Genomic DNA, 21,456 nt, shown 5'->3' on the forward strand with positions numbered 1-21,456 from the left:
AAATGAAAGACGGATGAATGATGAGTATGCTTAACTTGTTGTCCTATAATTTCTTTATAAATGAAATAAAGGGAGATGAGTTTCATCTTTGAAAATCTGAGACTATACACCTCATTCTTTCTCTTCCATTAAGTTTTAATTCCTCTCTTATCACATTTAAAACATTTAGACAATTCTGTTAAGGTTTAGTGATAATATTTTATATCATGCCCAGATGGAATAAATAGGTATAGCTGTTTATATTCAGTTACTGAGACAATTTTGGACTCTAGAAAAGATTTTATGAATTTCTGCCTTCTATCCATTATTTTATTGTTTATAAATAGTGATCATATTTAAAAATAGACAGGAGTTAATAAAAGGAGATAATTTTCTAGTCTGTTAAATATTATATATCTTAAAAAGATGGTTAAATAAACTAAAACTAACTTTTCAGTGCATTAAAAACGACTCATGAAGTCCTTATTTTAAATTTTTAATTTTTTATCTTGATCATATCTATCTTTTATATTCCCAGAATGGCCCAGAGAAGACATAAAAGAGTAAGAACATGGACACGTCACATAAACATCTTTAATAAAGATTACATCTTTGTGCCTGTAAATGAGTCGTGAGTATTTCAGGTTATTTTTTAAAAATAATAGTGCAGAAAAAATATTTTGTGCATTTTTAGATTTATAATCAGTAAAGTATGGATATCTAAACCCAGGTATTATTTTTAATTTTTTTTCTAAAAGAGTATATAAAATAATGAGTTTGTTTACCTTGGTTTTTGGTTTAACAGTGCTTATGTTGTAAATAGTGAAAAAATAAAATGACAAATGCTCACAAGACTGTAATGGCTGAGACATTGAATTTTCTTGAGGGAGAGTTGGGGACTCAAGATTTTCTAAACAAAGATGGAAAGCTTTTAAGATGAATCTTCAAATATTTAAGAGAGCTCTTTAAGCACTAATACAAACAAGTAATGCTCTAAGCCTATTTATTAAAGCAGATCCTTAGCAGGAGACATTAATTATATGAAAGTAAATACATTTGAATGACTCAGATTTTACCCTAAGAAGTCTTAGTACTTTTAAAATTGGTTTTGGAAAGTGTGTTCTGTATTATATCAGATATTATAGTAGACTTCTTCAAAATTGAGAAGTTTGTCATACCCATCTTCCCAGCTAGTTATAGAATGTATTCTTCTGCATTGTTTAGATTTTATCTTATTAAGATCATATTCCTTTTTCAACAGGTCTCACTGGTATCTTGCAGTCATTTGTTTCCCATGGTTGGAAGAAGCCACATATGAAGATTTTTCACAGACACTATCCCAGCACTCTCAGGCTCAGCAGTCTCAACCTGACAAGAAAACAATAGGTAATAAACTTAATGTAGATGGTGTTTTTAATAATGATGGCAATGGTGAAATGATGATAGTAAACAGTATGAAGTTATTTCTTATTATTACATTTATTAGAAGAAATAATATCTGAATTTTCCTGATAGATGCCCAGACTCATTTATAGACAAAATGTAATTCTCAAGTTATTCTGTTACATCAGGTTTTAGCATAGCACTTTTTATAAAATAATCTTGCTAACATGACTAAGAATTCATGCCATGAATCTTCAGGCATAGCTTGAAATCTCCTCTTTTTCTTAATAGAAATTAACACAGTTCTTGTTGACACTAGTAATTTGGCTAGGTAATATCAGGTGTCCTATAACTCTTCCATGATTTTTTTCTTATGTTACAACCCAGATCTTAAGTAAGCAAATCAGCCAATTTCTTTGAGGAAAAAAAATCAAAATTATATTTTATAGTTGTAGCCTAAGTAGCAAGCAGAATTGATAATAGCCATTATCATTAATACTGGCCAAAACCTTTCTCTAGTGGGATGAAAGAAAAGCTGGTAAAGCAGCTGATTATTTTCAATTTTGTCTGCCTGTGGTACTTCAAAGCTGTATTTACGCAACACTCTGCTCATAGGTTTAAAGAATTATTACTAGGCAAATTAACAATTCTTTGCTTTAAAACAGCAAGATTTTCCTTAGCAAACAGTCTTTCAAAATTGTTTCTTTACAGGAAACTGGCCGAACTAATTGGTGTTTAAAGTTTTGGCTATGGGGTTTATATATTGTCTGATGACAGCCAAGCATTGTCAATTTTATCCACTGATTGAACTTTTTCATAACATTAATAATCATGAAAAAATTTAAGTAAATCCCGGGAATTTTTTTCCTTTAAACTACCATGTATGCAAATTACAATTTATGCTTGTATTAGACATAAAATAAACACATATAACTGCTTTGTTATTTCTAACTAGATAATGATCTGCATACTTCTTCAACACTGTCCTTGGGTACAGAGGATTCCCAAGTAAGTATGTTTTTTATAAATGTGAAGGAAGGAAAGCTCATGAATGTAACAGTTTTATCTGTGAAATGTGGCATAACTAAGTGGGCTTGTGGTGGATGTTGATGGACCATACTTTTTTTTTGGCCACACCCGTGGCATGCAGAGGTTCCTGGGCCAGGGATTTGACCTGAGCCACAGCAGTGACATTGTTGGACCCTTAACCCTTTGAGTCTCTAGCGAACTCGCAGTGGGCCATAATTAAATTGTCCTGTTTTATGATTCTTTGGTATATTTTAGTAGGAAAGAGAACTTAAATTATCATTCTTTTTGTGTATGTGGGTATGTGTGTGTTTAAGGCTGCACCTGCAGGGTATGGACGTTCCCAGGCTAGGGGTCGAATTGGAGCTGCAACTACTGGCCTTCACCACAGCCACAGCAACTTGGGATCCAAGCCGTGTCTGCAGACTACACCACGGCTTATGGCAATGCCACATCCTTAGCCCACTGAGAGAGGCCAGAGATCAAACCTGCATCCTTATGAATACTATTCGGGTTTGTTACCACTGAGCCATGATGGGAACTCCAAGAAATTATCATTCTTCTTGCATATGTTTAGCTTACTTTAACTCCCTAGGTTTGTTTATTTAATAGTTTATCTGATCATCTTGGTTGACTGCTTTTCCAATTTCTATGGAAAAATGTATTATGTCAGCTGTTTTTGCACTTAGAATAATTAATAACCTATGTTTTATATTCTACTTTCTAATATTGTAAATTGTTGGTAAAAGTTTACCATTTAAAGTAGACACACAGTCAATCCATATGACTGCTTAGGCTAAGATAACTGTATTAACTTTTCTTTATTGTTTTCCTTTTTTGGCTGTGCCCTCAGTATGTGGAAGTTCCATCCTGGGCCAGGGATCGAACCTATGCCACATCAGCAATCTGAGCTGCAGCAGTGACAATGCTGGATCCTTAACCCAATGAGTCACAAGAGAACTCCATGTTAACTTCTCTTTAAATGGACCGCCAAACTAATATTCATGGTCTAGATTTGGTGTTTTTATTGACCAAGGTAACTACCTCATTATTTTATACATACAGGTAGCAAAAGCCTCCCTGGCCTAGGTCTATGTCCTTACTGTCATTGATACAGGGTGGGCAGAAGGAAGGAGGTTTCTTTTTTCTGCTGTCCTAGTGGCAGAATGAGGGGGGGTTCCTTCTTCTTTATTTTTAATATTAAAGTATAGTTGATTTACAGTGTTAGGGCAATTTCTACTGTAAAACAAAGCAACCCAGTCATATGTATATATGTTCTTCTTCTTTTATTTTCCATCATGTTCTATCACAAGAGATTGGATATAGTTCCCTGTGCTATATAGTGGGACCTCATTTAGTATCCAGTCTAAATGTAACAGTTTGCATCTTCTAACCCCAAACCCCCAGTTCATCCCACTCTCTCTCCCTCTCCCTCCCCCTCGGCAACCACAAAGTCTGTTTTTCCATGTCTCTTGAGTCTGTTTCTGTGCTGTAGATAGGTTCATCTGTGCCACATTTTAGATTCCACATATTAGTGATATCATACGGTATTTGTCTTTCTCTTTCTGACTTACTTAAGTATAAAAACCTCTAGTTGCATTCATTTTGCTGCAAATAGCATTATTTTGTTCTTTTTTATGGCTAGGTAGTATTCCATTGTGTATGTATACCACATCTTTTTTTTTTTTTTTTTTCGTCTTTTTGCTATTTCTTGGGCTGCTCCTGCGGCATATGGAGGTTCCCAGGCTAGGGGTCGAATCGAAGCTGTTGCCACCAGCCTATGCCAGAGCCACAGCAATGCAGGATCTGAGCCGCACCTGCGACCTACACCACAGCTCACGGCAATGCCGGATCCTTAACCTGCAAGGATTAAGGATCGAACTGAGCAAGGCCAGGGATCAAACCCGCAACCTCATGGTTCCTAGTCGGATTCGTTAACCACTGAGCCACAACAGGAAATCCTATACCACATCTTCTTAATCCATTCATGTTGATGGACATTTAGGTTGATGGACCTTTAGGTTGTTCCCATGTATTGGCTATTGTGAACAGTGCTATTATAAACATAGGGGTGCATGTATCTTTTTGAATTACTGTTTTGTCTGGATATATGCTAGGAGTGGGATTGCTAGATCATATGGATGTTCTATATTTAGTTTTCTGAGGAACTTCCATACCGTTTTCCCTAGCGGCTGTACCAGTTTACATTCCCACCAACATTGTAGGATGGTTCCCTTTTCTCCACACCCTCTCCAGCATTTGTTATTTGTAGATTTGTTGATAATGGTTATTCTGACTAGAGAGATTTGTATTTCTCTAATAATTAGTGAAGTTGAGCATTTTTTTCATGTGTCTATTAGCTGTCCATATGTCCTCTTTGGAGAAATGTCTATTCAGGTCTTCTGCTCATTTTTCTTTCTGTCTTTTTAGGGCCACACCCACGGCATATGGAGGTTCCCGGGCTAGTTGTTGAATTGGAGCTGCAGCCACTGGCCTACACCACAGCCACACTAGGACTGAGCTGCATCTGCAACCTATACCACAGCTCATGGCACTGCCGGATCCTTAACGCACTGAGCAAGGCCAGGGATTGAACCTCATGGGTGCTAGTCAGAGTCGTTTCTGCTAAGACAGGAACTCCTTCTGCTTATTTTTCATTTGGGTTGTTTGTAGGCATTCCTTCTTGCTTCTAGAACCAGGTTTCCCAAGTTGGATTCCTTCAAATACTTGTGCAAAGTATAATTTATGATAAAAAGGTTTCTAACATAGTTAAGTTGTGTAAACCCTGTGTCCTGTTCCTCTCCTAGAGAGTCAGTGTTATATTAGAATAATAAAGGTACTGAAGGGAATTCCTGTTGTGGCTCAGGGGAAACACATCCACACTGGTATCCACAAGGATGCAGGTTCAATCCCTGGCCTCGATTAGTAGGTTGGGGATGCTGTGTTGCTGTAGCTAAATGATGTAGATGGCAGCAATAGCTCCTATTTGACCCCTAGCCTAGGAACTTCCATATGCCACAGGTGCGGCCCTAAAAAGCACAGACGTGGCTCAGATCCCGAGTTGCTGTGGCTCTGGTGTAGGCCAGGCAGCTACATCTCCGATTCGACCCCTAGCCTGGGAACCTCTATATGCTGACGGAGCGGCCCTAGAAAGGGCAAAAAGACTCTTTGTTTAAAAAAAAAAAAAAAAAGGTACTGAGAAATTTTGCATATTAAAGAAAATTTCATTTCTTTGTTAAAAAAAAGGTACTGAGAAATTCTGCATATTAAAGAAAATTTCATTTCTTAATTCTTAACTTTATCAAAATTAATAAAATACCCCATCTTTTGTCTCTTAATACACAGTAGTACTCTGCTTCTTGTGATTCAGAGGGAAGAAATCTGTCTGCTGACATCAGATACTTAGTTAAGAGAATATCTTGTTTGGAATTCCCACTGTGGTGCAACGGGATTGGTGGTATCTTGGGAGCACTGGGGCACAGTTTCGATCCCTAGTACAGCACAGTGGATTAAGGAACCAGTGGTGCCGCAGCTGCGGCTTAGGTTGAAACTGTGGCTCAGCTCTGATCCCTGGCCTGGGAACTCCAAATGCTGCGGGGAAGCCAAAAAAAAGAAAAAAAAGGGAATGTCTTGTTCAGTTAACTTGTTTATCTTTGCTTAATTTGCCAACTCTGAATAGAAGTAATTCAGGTTCTAGGTTGTTTTTTAGGCCATGTTAGGTCTCCATAACTTTTTGAGGCCATATGTAGAAGTATATAAATGACTGTTTTACTAGTAGAGGAAAATAAATCCTTTTTTTTTTTTTTTTTTTTTTTAAGGGCCAACCTGCAGCATATGGAGGTTCCTAGGCTAGGGGTCAAGTTGGAACTGTAGCTGCTGGCCTACGCCACAGGCACAGCAATGCCCGATTTGAACTGCATCTGCCACCTATGCCACAGCTCACGGCAAGGCAGGATCCTTAACCCACTGAGCGGGGCCAGGGACTGAACCTGCATCCTCATGGATACCAGTCAGGTTCCTCACCCCTGAGTCACAACAGGAATGCCAATAATTTTTTTTTTGTCTTTTGTCTTTTGGCTGCACCTGTGGCATATGGAGGTTCCCAGGTTAGGGGTCTAATTGGAGCTTTAGCTGCCAGCCTATGCCTCAGCACAGCACCATGGGGTCTGAGCCGTGTCTGCATCCTACACCACAGCTCACAGCAATGCCAGATCCTTAATCCACTGGTAAAGGCCAGGGATTGAATCCGCGTCCTCTTGGATACTAGTCTGGTTTGTTAACCACTGAGCCACGACAGTAACTCCCAATAAATTTTTAAAAAGTGAAGTTCCTTCACTTCAGATCATGCAAAGAGCTCTTATTTGAAATTTTAATGTCACAATTGTTTGAAACATTTAAGGAATAACTGAAAATTTATTCAAACTAACTTTAATTGTAAAGTCATAAAAATTCATGTTATTTCAGAGTCCTGAGATGAATGTGTCAGTACCAAAGAAAAGGTGTAAAAGGTAAGTATGTGCTGTAATCATAGTTTTTTTTAAATAGTAGGTTTACTTCATATACAAACAAATACATCTTGATTTCTTACTTTGCTTTTCATAGGCCATGCATTCTCATACTAGACTCCTTGAAAGCTGCCTCTATACAAAATACGGTTCAGAATTTACGAGAGTAAGTAAATGACATTTTTACTAAAATCTCAATAATTTAAAGTTGCTTTAAGAATTACTGAAAAGGAGTTCCTGTTGTGACGAAGTGGAAACGAATCTGATTAGTATCTGTGGGTACAATCCCTGCCCTTGCTCAGTCACTCAGTCACTCAGTGGGTCAGGGATCCAGCATTGCCGTGAGCTATGGTGTGCTGTGGTGTAGGTCACAGATGAGGTTTGGATCCCCCATTGCTGTGGCTATTGTGTGGGCTGGCAGCTGTAGCTTAGATTTGACCCCTAGCCTGGGAACTTCCATATGCCATGCATGTGGCCCAAAAGGCAAAAAAAGCAAAAAAAAAAAAAAAAAGAGAATTACTGGAAAGGCTATGTCAGGAATTATACCATATTATATATTTAAATGATGCTTATAAATCTAATTAATAATAAATATCCTCATTATATATCAATATTCAAGTTTAAAATATTTACAATTATATCAAATGGAAATTTGGAATTTGTATTCATAATTGAACATAAAGCATAATTTTACAAAAGAGCATTGCAAATATTAGTGGTTATCAAAAGTAACACTTTAATATTTTTTGTATTTTTTTTAAGGGCCTCACCTGCTACGTATGGAAGTTCCTAGGCTAGGGGTAGATCTACCAAATCTACCTGGTGTGGCTCACACCAGTGCCACAGCAGCGTGGGATCTAAGCTGCCTCTGCAACCTACACCAAAGCTCATGGCAATGCTGGATCCTTGACCCACTAAGAGAGGCCAGGGATCAAACCTGTGTCCTCATGGATACTAGTTGAGTTCGTTACCACTGAGCTATGACAGGAACTTCTCAAAAGTAACAGTTTAAAAAATAACTTTCAGAGTGCCCTTCATGGCTCAGTGGTTAATGAACCTGACTAGTATCCATGAGGATGCGAGCTTGATCCCTGGCCTCACTCAGTGGATTAAGGATCTGGCATTGCCGTGAGCTGTGGTGTAGGTCGAAGATGCTGCTGGGATCCCATGTTGCTGTGCTGGGGTGTAGGCTGGCAGCTGTAACTTAAATTCAACCTGTACCTTGCAAGCTTCCATATGCCGTTGGTGCGACCCTAAAAAGCATAAATAAATAAATAAATTAAAAATAAAATTAAAAAATAACTTTCACATTCTTATTTTGTCTGTGTGTATAAATTTTAAATTTACTATAGGATCTGGAAAAAAACTAGCAGCTAAAGTTTAAAAATAACTTGTAAGTTTAATTTGTAATATAAGTGACTTACGTATATGAGTTTATGAAAGTTGAGTTGTTGAAACCAGTCTAGCTTTTAAGCTTCAAACTCAGATGGTTTTCTTTAAAGTAGCTCTTCTGAAGCCTCACATGTTACAATTTGTGCTGTTAAGATTTAAGTCTTTGGAAATGTGGCTGGAGACAACATACTTGGCAGCAAATATTTTTTTCATCTTTGTACAAGTGTTGCATAATAGTGAATAAATATCTCCATGAGTCACTCTACTTTTTGATGTTTTAAGGTATTTAGAGGTAGAGTGGGAAGTTAAACGAAAAACTCATCGTGAATTCAGCAAAACAAATATGGTGGACCTATGCCCTAAAGTTCCTAAACAAGATAATAGCAGTGATTGTGGAGTATATTTACTGCAATATGTGGAAAGCTTCTTTAAGGTATGTAAAGGTATAAATGTTTTTTATTCACAAATACCAGCATATAATTACAAATTGCTGGGCAAGCAAAGAAGCAGGAAAATATTACAGGAAATCAAGAAAGAAAAAAAGGGCATAGAACCACATATACACAAGATATTGCAGTTAGCAGATATGAACTTTAAAATGATTTGATAAATATGTTATAGGAAATAGTCAAAGATGAACAAAATGAAAATGCAATCTGCTAAAAAAAAGAAACAAATAAGTGGGCATTATAGAATTGAAAATGCATAATGATATATCTGAAATGAAGAACTTACTGAATGGGAGTTCCCATTCTGGCTCAGTGGAGGAAGAACCGGACATAGTGTCCATGAGGATGTGCATTCAATCCCTGGCTTCACTCACTGTGTTAAGGATCTGGCATTACTGCAGGCTGGATCCATAAGTTACAGATGTGGCTGGGATCTTGTACTGCTGTGGCTGTGGTGTAGGCTGGCAGCTGCCACTCCAATTTGACCCCTGCCCTGGGAACTTGGGAATTTCCATACACTGCAGGTGGGGCCCTAAAAGGAAAAAAAAAAAAAAAAAAACACAGCAAAAAAAACCTTACTGGAGTTCCCGTCGTGGCGCAGTGGTTAACAAATCCGACTAGGAACCATGAGGTTGCGGGTTCGGTCCCTGCCCTTGCTCAGTGGGTTAACGACCCGGCGTTGCCGTGAGCTGTGGTGTAGGTTGCAGACGCGGCTCGGATCCGCGTTGCTGTGGCTCTGGCGTAGGCCGGTGGCTGCAGCTCTGATTAGACCCCTAGCCTGGGAACCTCCATATGCCGTGGGAGTGGCCCAAGAAATAGCAACAACAACAACAACAACAACAACAAAACCTTACTGGCTGGATTTAATAGCAGACTGAATATAGCAGAAGACACAATTAGGAAACTTTGAAAAAAGGATGGTAGAAAGTATGTCACTGTAGCTCAGAGAGGAAGGAGAATGTAAAGAAGAGAACAGAGTAGAAGAGTCTAATTTAAATGAAATTGGAGTCCCAAAGGATGGGGGGGTTGGAGAATAAGGTGCTTAAGCAGTTATAACTTTTTGTTTAATTGGAGGGATTGATTGAAGATGGTACACATGATGCCATTCAGCATGTTATGTTGTTTTTTTATTTTCCTTTTTTATTCTAAATTGGAACTTCATTATAGGGTGACAGTTCTGGCCTTCTACTCTTTCCAAAGAGATTTAATTTTGCTTTTAGGCTATCCAAAGTGCCTTACTGCATAACATATTCTGAGTCTGTTATATAATTATGCTTTATGTCGTCTCAGTCAGTAGAATATAATTCTGATATAGGTTGTAGTACCATTTAAGAGTCCTGCGGGGAAAAACTCAAAAAACTAAACCTCAAGTTTCACAAATTTGTGCACTAGTATAACTTAGCATAGGGTGAGGAAAATATATTTCAGGTTGACCACTCAAAACCTGTGGTATTTTGTAACTTAACAAAAACTATATTGATTCTAATAAAAAATACTTACAGAGTTAAATCTTTACCAACATTTGCTCCTAGGATCATGTTTAGTCCATCATATCAGCTGTATATGCTGGGACTCTTAAATTCTTCTTACATCTGAATTGTGTGGTACCTGAATTATATTTTAATAAAGCTCTTATTTTAAAAAAGCAACCTTTCCATTTTTTAGTGTTTATTTAAATAATTGCTATTTATTGAATTATTTATTGACTGTTATTCAATAAACATTACTATTAATTATTATATATAACTTGATTTGCTGCAACACACAAAGAATTGAAGATACATTTTTTGTTTACCATAAAACAAAACAAAATGAAGGTTTTCTTTCTATACGTCTTAGAGGATACAAGAACTATAGGAAGATGAAGTACGGGAATTTGCTGTTGAGTGAAGAGTTTTGAGGATGTGATTGGTAACAGGGTCTGAGGAAGGATTACATTGTCTCAGATAGAAGAGTTCACACCAATTTAAGATGAGCTCTTCTATTACATTTGGCCGAAAGGATTTTGAGCTTCAGTGTTTCTGCTGAGAAACCTGCAGTGATGGCTTATCCATGGAGACATTGTTAGTGAGACATACTTTTCCTGTGCTGGGCTTGTTTTCACTCCCATTTCTTATAAAAATTAAATTTAAAAAAATTTGAATTATACTGCTAAAGTAATTGCATTGTTTCTTTTCTTTCACTAGGATCCCATTGTTAACTTTGAACTTCCAATTCATTTGGAGAAATGGTTTCCTCGTCATGTAATAAAGACCAAACGGGAAGATATTCGAGAGCTCATTTTGAAACTTCATTTACAGCAACAGAAGGGCAGCAGTAGCTAGTTAATCTGTACAAACATGACCCAGATGTTCTATACGATTACTGGAAAGCTGCTTACCAGCATTTGTGTTAGCCAGCTCACAGAGAAGAAAATAACTTGCAGTAGTTTTATAAGTCATTGTACACTACTTAAAATATATAAGATATATTACTAGAATTGTTGGGAATCTCATAGAGTGGTAATGGGGGTGATACACTTATTAGATAGAAATTAAAATTTCTTAAATATTTGATATTTTTCTGATTAATATGCTTGGATTATGCAATAGCATATGTAATGTGGGAATGTTTTTGTAGATAATAAAACTATATGATCTGTACTTCCACATAACTGGGAGTTGAAGGGAGTTAGGTTCTCCCTGGTGCCAGCCCCAGTACTTGTCAAATTTGTTGACAAGTCACATTATATAGTAATTCTATTCTTTGCAGCTCAAGCATGCAGTATGAATACTGTGTATTTTTTTTTTTAAAGAATTCAGTATCAAGGCTTCAGAAAATGCCATTTACGGCATCTGTTCTGTATAGTATAAGAGAAGGAAGACATAATGTTAGGAAGGTGATAAAAACTCAGTCTTTCTAAGCGCAACTATTTTTTATCATTTGCTAAATGAAACCATTAATCTGTTCTAATTGTTATTTGTTTTCCATTTCTTTCAATGTCATATGGGGAGATCTGAGAATTTATTCATTCAGAGTGAAATTTGGAGCAAAAATTTAACTATTCAAAATAGGTTTTTAAAAATTGTGTATGTAGCTCAATAGTTTATTTGAGGTATAGCTATATAAATATTGACTCCTGTCCTATTCTGACATCCCAGAATATATGTACACAGTTTCTGTAAGTAGAGAAGATAAAATTAGTGTCTTTATAACTTTAATTAAAAAAAGTCCTCAGAATCTTATTTATTAATGGTTAGGACTAAATATATAATTTTATAGCTCTGTTGTTTACCCAATATTCATCTGCAAAAGCCAGATTGCTCTCATTGCTTTTATATTTTTAAACTGTAATTTTTAGAGACCTATAATCCCCATGGAGCATAAGTTTGTTTTTTTTTTTTTATTAAATGTTCAGGTAACAGTTCTGAATTGATGTGATGATGGTGGTATTATATATGATTAAACACTTCACAACCTTCTAATGTTATCAGGAATATTTTAAGGGGGTGACTATATTTTATTTTCTCAGATAAAAATGTTTTTAAATAATATTTTAATCTTGTGTTTTAAAGCATCTCTTGGACATACACCATAACTGTACATAAAGCATTGAAGCAAAAGCAATTTAAGATGAAGCTAAAAGTCTGAACATTTTATTTTGAAATCATGTGACTTGAAGTTGTCAGTTAAGCCTTTAGCGTCCTTAAGTTTTTGTTAATCTTGTCACCATCTTTATATTGTTAAAGATGTTTGTCCTTTGGAGTTTTCCTGTAAAAATGGTTATAATTATGTTTCATTCTTAATTTGTGTGTAGGGGGAGGGGACTTTTTTAGATGACTCTTCATGATTTTGTACATTTAATTTGGGGAAAGCAAGTATGTACTATAGCTTATTGTGACTTAAAACTTTTTTGTTTGTATATTTTTCAAAGATACCACTGTCCTTTATCATGTTTTAAAGATTGTTTAAAATTCATTTTCCTAAATTCTTGTGGAAATAATGCTTTGAGAATATCAACATTTTATATTAAACATATTTCCAATTCATTAAATTGAGGTGTACTTTTTTCCTTAAGAAACGTGAGCCATGGGCTATTCTTAGGGATAAATTTTAAATTGTATGATACTCAGTACATGTCATATAATTGATGCTTAGATTAATTTTTCTTCCCGTTTTAATAGGCAAATAGTTAATTTGATTGTCAGTTCAGGGAACATTATTTGGGCATTTACTACTAGCAGGCAGTATACTAGGTAGAAAAAAAAAGAATGACAGTTTTTATTCCTAAGTCATTTATCGTCTAATGGGATAAATGGACATATGAACAGCTTTAATATTGCCTGTTAAAAACAATTATAAAGTTTTTTTGGGAGCAAAAGAGTCTCTTTAACCTAGCAGTGTGTGTCGGGGCAGGGGAGAGCTGGTGGAGGAGAGGTAGTAAGGGGGGTTGCCAGTGGACAGGGAAAGCCTTCTTAGGGAAGATGATACTGTTTTTATTTCACAACTCTTGGGAGTCTTTTTAAAGTCAGAATCCAATTACCTAACTAGGATTTAGAAAAAATTTAATACCTTCTAAAATCAGCTTTTTTTTTTTTTTTTTTTAATGTTAGGGGGGGAAATAGGTCTAGACTTACCAAACAGAGCCCATTCTAATCTGATTTTAATCTATGTTCTATCCTCATCTTTCCACTGTCACCTACCTTTTAGTCATAGAAAATTATTCATTTATGCTTTAATTATTTTTGGCTAAGACCAAGCTTAAACCCTTTCTTAATAGGAAATTATTTTGGCTTTCTTTCAATACTAATTTTTTGGAAAAGTACTGAGCTAAAATATATGTGTTGTATCAGTTATATTCAATATTTTTTATTGTGAAAGTGACCTCTAATTGTTGGTCTGGGAGAACTGTGAGTAGAAATGCATTCTCTGAGGGGTTCTTTTTGTTTGTTTTTTGCTTTCTTTTAGGGCCGAACCTGCAGCATGCAGAAGTTCCCAGGCTGGGGGTTGAACTGGAGTGGTAGCTGCTGGCCTACTCCACAGCCACAGCAACACCAGATCTGAGCCACATCTGCAACCTACAGCTCACGGCAACTCAGGATCCTAACCCATTTAGCGAGGGCAGGGATTGAACGTGCATACGCATGATTACTATTCGGGTTCCTTACCTGCTGAGTCAAATGGGAACTCCTCTGAGGGCTTTCTTGACCAGAACTCTGTAAGACTCTTTTGGAAAACATGGGTCCCTCCTTCCCTCCATAGAGTCTCTTGTAACTACGCCTTTCCTTACGGAAATTTGGAAACTTTGCCAGGGACTGTTAAAAGGCATGGTTCTGTGGGTTTGAGGCTTCCTTATCCTGGTGTGGTCAGTACCCACTCAGGTGGTCTCTTCTTTGAGAACTGAGTTTGTCTGTTTTGGGAACCAGAGAAATCTGGGTCAAGACTAGTTTAGGATTCTAAAGAGAAATGTGCTTTAGGTCTTTACAAAACACTTCTTCCCCTGAGAGAACTTCACCAGAGGTACGTGCGTAAGATATAAATTCATTGCTATTTGATAGTAAATCCTAGCTTCCAAAGGATTTTGAGTACTTTAATTACTTTCTACTAGGCTTATTTGATAGAAACAACTGCCTTAACACGAAATTTTTACCTGGTCCCCCATTGTGGTAAAAGATATCCTTTCTTGGTTAAGAGTTCCTCATGTAGATAAACTTACTGGGCCTCCTTTAATAGCAAATTAAGCAACAAAGTTATTGTCACATAGCTATCATCTATATTGTATGCTTGGTATAAAATTGTGCCAGACAGTCTTCTAAGTGTTTCCTATGTATTAACCAATTTAATCCTCACAATACCTATATCATGAGTTAGCTTTACTAACATAGTAAGTTATTATAGTGAAAGATTTTCAAATTTTTTATCTAGGGAAATTTACAAGATAGCTTTTTTACAGAGCAAAACAGCTTTAAGAAAACTAATTTTGGCTTGTGTGTAGCTCCATATTTCTGACATAAGTATAGTCAGCCTGGGCATTTTATGCATACCAATCATAGGTTGTAGAAGAACTCGAAAACATGAATCTATCAGGTTTGACTAATAGAAAAATTGTAAAACTTAGTGAGTTATATGAGAAACATTGTTATTATTTTTTGAAACATTATTTTTAAGTGGACTGTTGTTAAAGGCAAGGAAAGTGTTAATGAAGAGCTTAGCTGGGTAGATTAGAATAAAGAAACTGTCTCTCCCCATCTGTCCTAATTAGCTTATCTCTCCTGCTTATATATATGGCATGGTGGTTATCTCAGAAAAGAAGTAAGAATTACTTTGAAAGAACACCATTTTTATTTAGCTAATTTATAATGATTTTGAAATTGTCAATTCTTAAACTTTTAAATGTTAGATCTTTTCTGTAACAATTGGTTACTAGAAATTTCAAGGCCTTGGATGCTCAATTAAGGATTTTGGCCTCTCCTCATTCTTTTGGTTTTGGCTCAAATGATTATGTTTCCTCATTTGGGGAAGATTTTTCTGGGTATTTTCATATTTGTCCTGATAGGAAGAAACCTTTCATCATTAACAGGTATTTAAAAATCTACATTATTTTTAAACTTTCTTTGTATCTATAGTATATTCGCTCTAAAAATAACTACTTGATATATCTGCTGAATCAAATATTACTCTATTAAGTCTTTGATATTGCTTCATTTAAACCGTATGATATTCTCTCCCAGTAATTTTGCTTTTCCTCCTTATTAGTAATTCCTGGTTCAAACCTTACTTCCTCTTATTTCTTGTGTTGAAATTGGATATATTTGATTTTAGCAACTAACAATCTTGAAATAAAGGAGTAGGAATTAAATGGAGAGAAGATTGAATTCTTTGCTCCTCTCCTCCTTAAACACACATGTCTATAATTTGAGCACTGATTTCAAAATCCAAATGTAGCAGAAATGTTTTTATTTTTTACCTTTCATTCTGTATCTTCATTCATCATCAGAAGCTTTGTTAATGCTTTCACTCTGTAGCACAAAACTATTTTTCTTTGGAAGCAAGCCAAGAGCCCAAAAGTGCAGTTTCTTTTCTCCTCACTGACTCAGACGCCACAGACTATTTATCTACTGAAAAGAAACAACTTATGGACCACAGAGAAACTGAGAGACAGTGGTTGCTCAGAAGAAGGCGATCTACTCTATTTCCTAACGGTGTGAAAACCTGCGCAGATGAAAGTGTTACAGAGGCGGTGGCAAACCATGTGAAATATTTTAAAGTCCGAGGTAAGCAAACATTTAAATGCTTGGGCTCCATGATGAAATACAAACAATTCTAAAACAATGGTTGTGTTTCATTATAATTCAAACTTTGTTATACTTTGGACAGAAACTGAGACAAACGCTATCTTTCTATTAGCCATGGAAAAAGGACTTGCTGAAAGTATAGTATTTATATAGCTTCAGAGGAAAGTCTACATTATTTTAGGAGACGAAATTGTTTAAAATATTTCAAGCACTTCAAAAGTACCAGTTTTTGTTACTGGGTAAATTAATTGTAATTTTTACTTCTGCCTATAATAGTTTGTCTAAATATAACCGCAATATATTTACAAAGATATACTTACCTATTTGGCTAATTAGTTATTTTGTATACATGGAGATATGAACAATTTCTCTATTTTATAGTTTAGTCTTTCTGCAGTTTATGTGGATTACTCTCTAGTTGGTACACACAAAACTTTTTACATCTAAAATGGTAACACTTCTCACAGTGGACCCTAGAGCAGCAAAGCTAGGATTTTATTTTAGTTCCCAGGCTAGGAGTTGAATTGAAGCTGTAGCTACTGGCCTTAATTACATTACAGCCACAGCGAGGCTGGATCCGTGTTGTGTCTGCGACCTACACCATAGCTCACGGCAACGCCAGATTCTTAACCCATTGAGGGAGGCCAGGAATCAAACCTTCATCCTAATGGACACTGGTTAGGTTTGTAACCTGCCGAGCCACAATGGGAACTCCCTACTTAATTTTTAATTAAACAGTGTTACCTTGATCTCCTACCTCTTTATTCTGTTAAAGAGCCGCGTCTGGGACCTACACCACAGCTCACGGCAATGCTAGATCCTTAACCAACTGAGCAAGGCCAGGGATTGAACCTGCAACCTCATGGTTCCTAGTCGGATTCATTAACCACTGCGCCACAATGGGAACTCCAATCAACTACAATTTTTTAAAAAGAAGCAAACAAAAAGAAAAATAAAGCATTCCTTGAATAATTGACTTTAAGATATAGTTGCTATAAATGGGATCATTGGAAAGGGACCTCATAAAGCTAAAAGGGTTGGCACAGCACATCAAGATTATAACAATGTTGACATAGCTGTTACTGTCATGGTAAAGAGTAAGTATTTGCTATGCTTTTAAAAATTAGGAAAAATGAGCATTCAACATGGGTCTTGATTTTGAAGAGATTTGAAGGAGTTACTTGCATTGTGTCCTTAGAACCCATTATTTGGAGATTCGAGGGAGTGATCCACTCACTCACTGTCCAACCAAGGATCTTAGCTCTTTCCACCTAGTTAATTTAGTCTAATGATTTGCCCCGTTTTTCCTTCATAGAAAATTGGTATCAATTGCTAGTTAGTATAACAAATTTGAAAAATCTCTCCATTTAAGCAGGAAGCAAATGCATTTAACCCAATGATTGGTGAAACTAAACAGATATTCAGGGTGTTTGAAAGTAGAAGATAATTAATAGTATATTCCCTTAAAAATTATATTTTTAGTTGGACCTTTTAAAATACAGCTCTATTAAAGTATACTTTGATAGATTATAAAGTGCACATATTTATATAATTTGATTTGTTTTGACAAATGTATTTATCCTCAAAATTATTACTGTAATTAAGATAAGGAATTTACCAACTGCCTCCAAACATTTTTCTCATGTGCCTTTGTAATTCCTTCCTCCCTCAGCACCTCCCTTGACCCCAGCACTGAAGTAACTACTAATCTGCTTTCTATCACTACATATTGTTTGCATTTTATATGCTTTTATATATGAATCTATTCCTCCTATGTACTTTTTTTTTTTGATCTAGCTTCTTTAACTCAGTTTAACTGCTTTGAGACGCATCCATGATTTTTTGTGTATTAATAGTTTGTTACCCTTTACTGGTGATTATTTTTCCATTTTATGGATATAGTACATTTTAGGATATTTGGGTGGTTTTCAGTTATTGGTGATTACAAAGAAAGCTGTCATGAACATTTGTGTACAAATTTTTGTGTGGACATATGCTTTCTATTTAGACTAGAATGACTGGGTCACATGATAGTTCTATATTTCACTTTTTAAGAAATTGATAACTATTTTCAAATGTAGTTATACCACTAGCAATATCTTGGGATTCTGGTTTCTCCACATATGTGCAACACATGGTGTAGTCAGTCTTTTTTAACTGTAACCATACTAGTGGATATAAAGTGCTATCTTGTGGTATTAACTTGCATTTTCTTGATGGCTAATCATGTTGAGCACTTTTTCATGTTCTCATTTGACATTTTGTATATCTTTTTTGGTAAAGAGTCTGTTCAAATATTTTTCTCATTAAAAAAAAATGGATTGTTTGTTCTATTATTGAGTTGTAAGAGTTCTTTATGTATTCCAAGTACAAGTTTTTTGGCAGATAAGTGTTTTGATACATTTTCTCCCAATGTGTGGTTTATCTTTTTATTTTCTTAACAATGTCTTTTGAGGAACAGAAGTTTTAAATTTTGATACAGTCCAGTTTCAGGTTTTTTGTGTGTGTGTGTCATGCTTTTTGGCCTTAGATCTAAGTTTACTTAGCTTAATTTTTAGGTTTTACATTCAAGTCTATGATCTACTTTGTGAGTTAATTTTTGTGTATGATGAATATGGATCAAAGTTAATTTTTTTGCATTTGCATAGCCAGTCATTTTAGCATTATTTATTTAAAATATTATCCTGGAGTTCCCGTTGTGGCATAGTGGTTAACGAATCCGACTAGGAACCATGAGGTTGCGGGTTCGGTCCCTGCCCTTGCTCAGTGCGTTGACGATCGCGGCTCGGATCCCGCGTTGCTGTGGCTCTGGTGTAGGCCGGTGGCTACAGCTCCGATTGGACCCCTAGCCTGGGAACCTCCATATGCCGTGGGAGCGGCCCAAGAAATAGCAAAAAGACAAAAAAAAAAAAAATTATCTTTTCTTGCCTTTGTGATTTTGTTTAAAATCAGTCTTCTGAATATGATGGGTATATTTCTTCACTCTTCATTCTCTTACACTGATTTATTTGTCTGTTTTTATGCCAATATCTTACTGTCTTGATTACTGAAAGTTTATAATGTCTTTGAATCAGATGGTGTAAGTTCTTCAACTTTGTACTTCTTTTTCAAATTTGTTTGGTTATGATAGGTCCTTTGTATTCCAAATAAATATTATAATCAAATTGCCAGTATCTATACAAAAGTCAACTGGGAATTTGATTGGGATTGTATTGAATCTTTTAATAACTTTTGGAAGAATTGCCGTCGTCTTACCAATATTGAGTCTTCTGATCTATGGATATAATACCTCCATTTATTTAGATCTTCAGTTTCTCTGAGTAAGTGTTTTACTAATTTCCAATATACAGGTCTTATACATCTTTTTATAAGGTTTATTTTACTTTTTTCATGTTACTATTAACAGTATTTTTAAAAATTTGGTCCTCGCTAGTATGTAGACATATAACCAGTTTATGTATATTGATGTTTTATCTATAACTTTGTTAAACTCACTTGTTAGTTCTAGTAGCTTTTTCTATATTACTTTGAGTTTTCTATATAGGTGATGATTTCATCTGCAAATAAAGACATAGTTTTACTTCATATCTTCCAATTTGTTTACCTTTTGTTTATTTTTCTTGCTTTATTGCATCAAATTGACCATTCCACATGCTTTGGGCTCCACAATTCTAAAAGGAAACTGTATTACCCTAAAAAAAGACTTTGCTCCATTCTGGATTTCTGTGTACTAGATAAAATGCACAGCCTGAGCCCTAGTAACAGGATTAAAGACAGATTAAATGCTGGCATTTCCTTCTTCAGAACGTTGTCATTACATTTACGCTTCCACCACCAGTTTCCAGGGCAAGTTTTCTCTGTCAGAAGAGGGGCATGTGTAGATTAGTTATGCTCTCAAAAATATGAAGTTATCTCCAGCAACAGCTAAAGACTACTTTAAAATTGTTTGGTGAGAATAAGACTTCTTAATAGACCAGATAGTGAAGTACATGGTGTTTGTCTGTGGCAGAGTGTTGTTTTCCTTACTACCTCTCTCCAAGGAATCATGCTGATTTTGCTCTCTTCCCTGCTGCCTGCACTGTCCTATCTAGGCTTCTCTGCTCTGGGCTGCATAAATGCTCCAGACGTCCCCTCAGTTTTTCTCCTTTATCAGAACGTAAATGTTCTGAATTCTGTTATACCAAGTTAGTTAATTGGACCTTCTTGTCAGATAGCTCTCAACTGGAAAACCACTGGATAAATTAAGGATGTGCAGTTGATCCTTGAACAACACAGTTTTGAACTGTGCGGTCCACTGATACTTGAATTTTTTTCAGTAAATATATACTTTGGTCTTATATAACCCAGGGTTGATTGAATGTGTGGATTGTGGATGCATAGATAAGGAGGGCTGACTGTAAAGTTATATGTGAATTGACTGTGCCGAGGTTTGGTGCCACTAGCCCCCACATTATTCAAGGGTCAACTATATTACCTTTCTGGAGGGAATTTCATTTTTTCACAGTTTTATTAAGATATAATTAACATACTATGTAATTAATATATTTAAAGTATAGAATTCAATGATTTCCTAGTATATTCACAGAAATGAATACTGTTAAAAGTAAATTCTGTTAAAAGTAATTTCTTAAATTGCTCATCCTTTAGCTATCACTTTTTTATCACTCTATCTATCCTATCCCTTTCTCTAGGCCTAAGCAACCACTAATCTACTTTCTGTCTCTAAAATTGCCTATCCTGGATATGTCATATGAATGTGATAATATGTCATCTTTTGTGACTGGCTCCTTTTACTTAGCATTTACTTTGTTTTCAAAGTTCATCTATGTTGTAGCATGTATCAGTAGTTTATTCTTTCTTTATGGCCAATTAATAATATTGTATGGATTTACTGCTTTAGTTTATCCATTCATCAGATGATGGGTATTTGGGTTGTTTTCATTTCTTTTGGGTATATATCTAGGAGTAGAATTCCTTGGTCTTGTGTTTAACTATATAAGGAACTGCCAGATTGTTTTCCAATGTAACTGTATTATTCCCACCAAAGTATATGAAGGTCTGATTTCTCTACATCTTTGCCAGCACTATAATTTTCTTAAAAAAATTAATAAGTGTGAAGTGGTGTCTTGTGGTTTTGGTTTTCATTTCTGTAATGACTAATAATGTTGAATATATTTTTATATGTTTCTTGATCATTTGAATATTTCTTTGAAAGAATGTCTTAAAATCTTTTTTTTTTTCCTTGTCTTTTATCTTTTTAGACAGAGCATATGGAGGTTCCTAGGTGAATCTGAGCTGTAGCTGCTGGCCTACGCCACAGTCACAGCAACGTGGGATCCAAGCCGTGTCTGTGACCTACACCACAGTTCACAGCAACTCCGGATCCTCAACCTACTGAGCAGGGCCAGGGATTGAACCCACGTCCTCATGGATACTAGTCGGGTTCGT

The 21,456-nt window shown here is 35.7% G+C and overlaps 2 protein-coding genes across 6 annotated transcripts in view; both read left to right on the forward strand.

Moving 5' to 3' along the window:
* SENP7 (SUMO specific peptidase 7) overlaps positions 1 to 12,762 on the forward strand; it is a 157,450-nt gene extending 144,688 nt beyond the window's left edge. For 4 of the 5 annotated variants that reach the window (XM_047793366.1, XM_047793375.1, XM_047793382.1 and 1 more), the window contains 7 exons: positions 518 to 610; positions 1,241 to 1,365; positions 2,318 to 2,370; positions 6,853 to 6,896; positions 6,991 to 7,059; positions 8,568 to 8,718; positions 10,921 to 12,762. In XM_047793366.1, coding sequence (XP_047649322.1) covers positions 518 to 610; positions 1,241 to 1,365; positions 2,318 to 2,370; positions 6,853 to 6,896; positions 6,991 to 7,059; positions 8,568 to 8,718; positions 10,921 to 11,058 — 673 coding nt within the window. In that variant the 3' untranslated portion in view covers positions 11,059 to 12,762. Of the gene's footprint in view, positions 1 to 517; positions 611 to 1,240; positions 1,366 to 2,317; positions 2,371 to 5,733; positions 5,794 to 6,852; positions 6,897 to 6,990; positions 7,060 to 8,567; positions 8,719 to 10,920 lie in introns of those variants that run through there. The other variant, XR_007136604.1, reaches the window with a different exon arrangement.
* A 7,291-nt stretch (positions 12,763 to 20,053) lies between these two features.
* The window catches only part of IMPG2 (interphotoreceptor matrix proteoglycan 2), an 84,119-nt gene continuing 82,716 nt past the window's right edge, over positions 20,054 to 21,456 (forward strand). Inside the window, exon 1 of the mRNA XM_047753002.1 lies at positions 20,054 to 20,164. Coding sequence (XP_047608958.1) covers positions 20,054 to 20,164 — 111 coding nt within the window. The remainder of the gene's footprint in view (positions 20,165 to 21,456) is intronic.

This window comes from Phacochoerus africanus, chromosome 1 (genome assembly GCF_016906955.1).
Source record: "Phacochoerus africanus isolate WHEZ1 chromosome 1, ROS_Pafr_v1, whole genome shotgun sequence".
NCBI classification, from domain to species: Eukaryota; Metazoa; Chordata; class Mammalia; order Artiodactyla; family Suidae; genus Phacochoerus; species Phacochoerus africanus.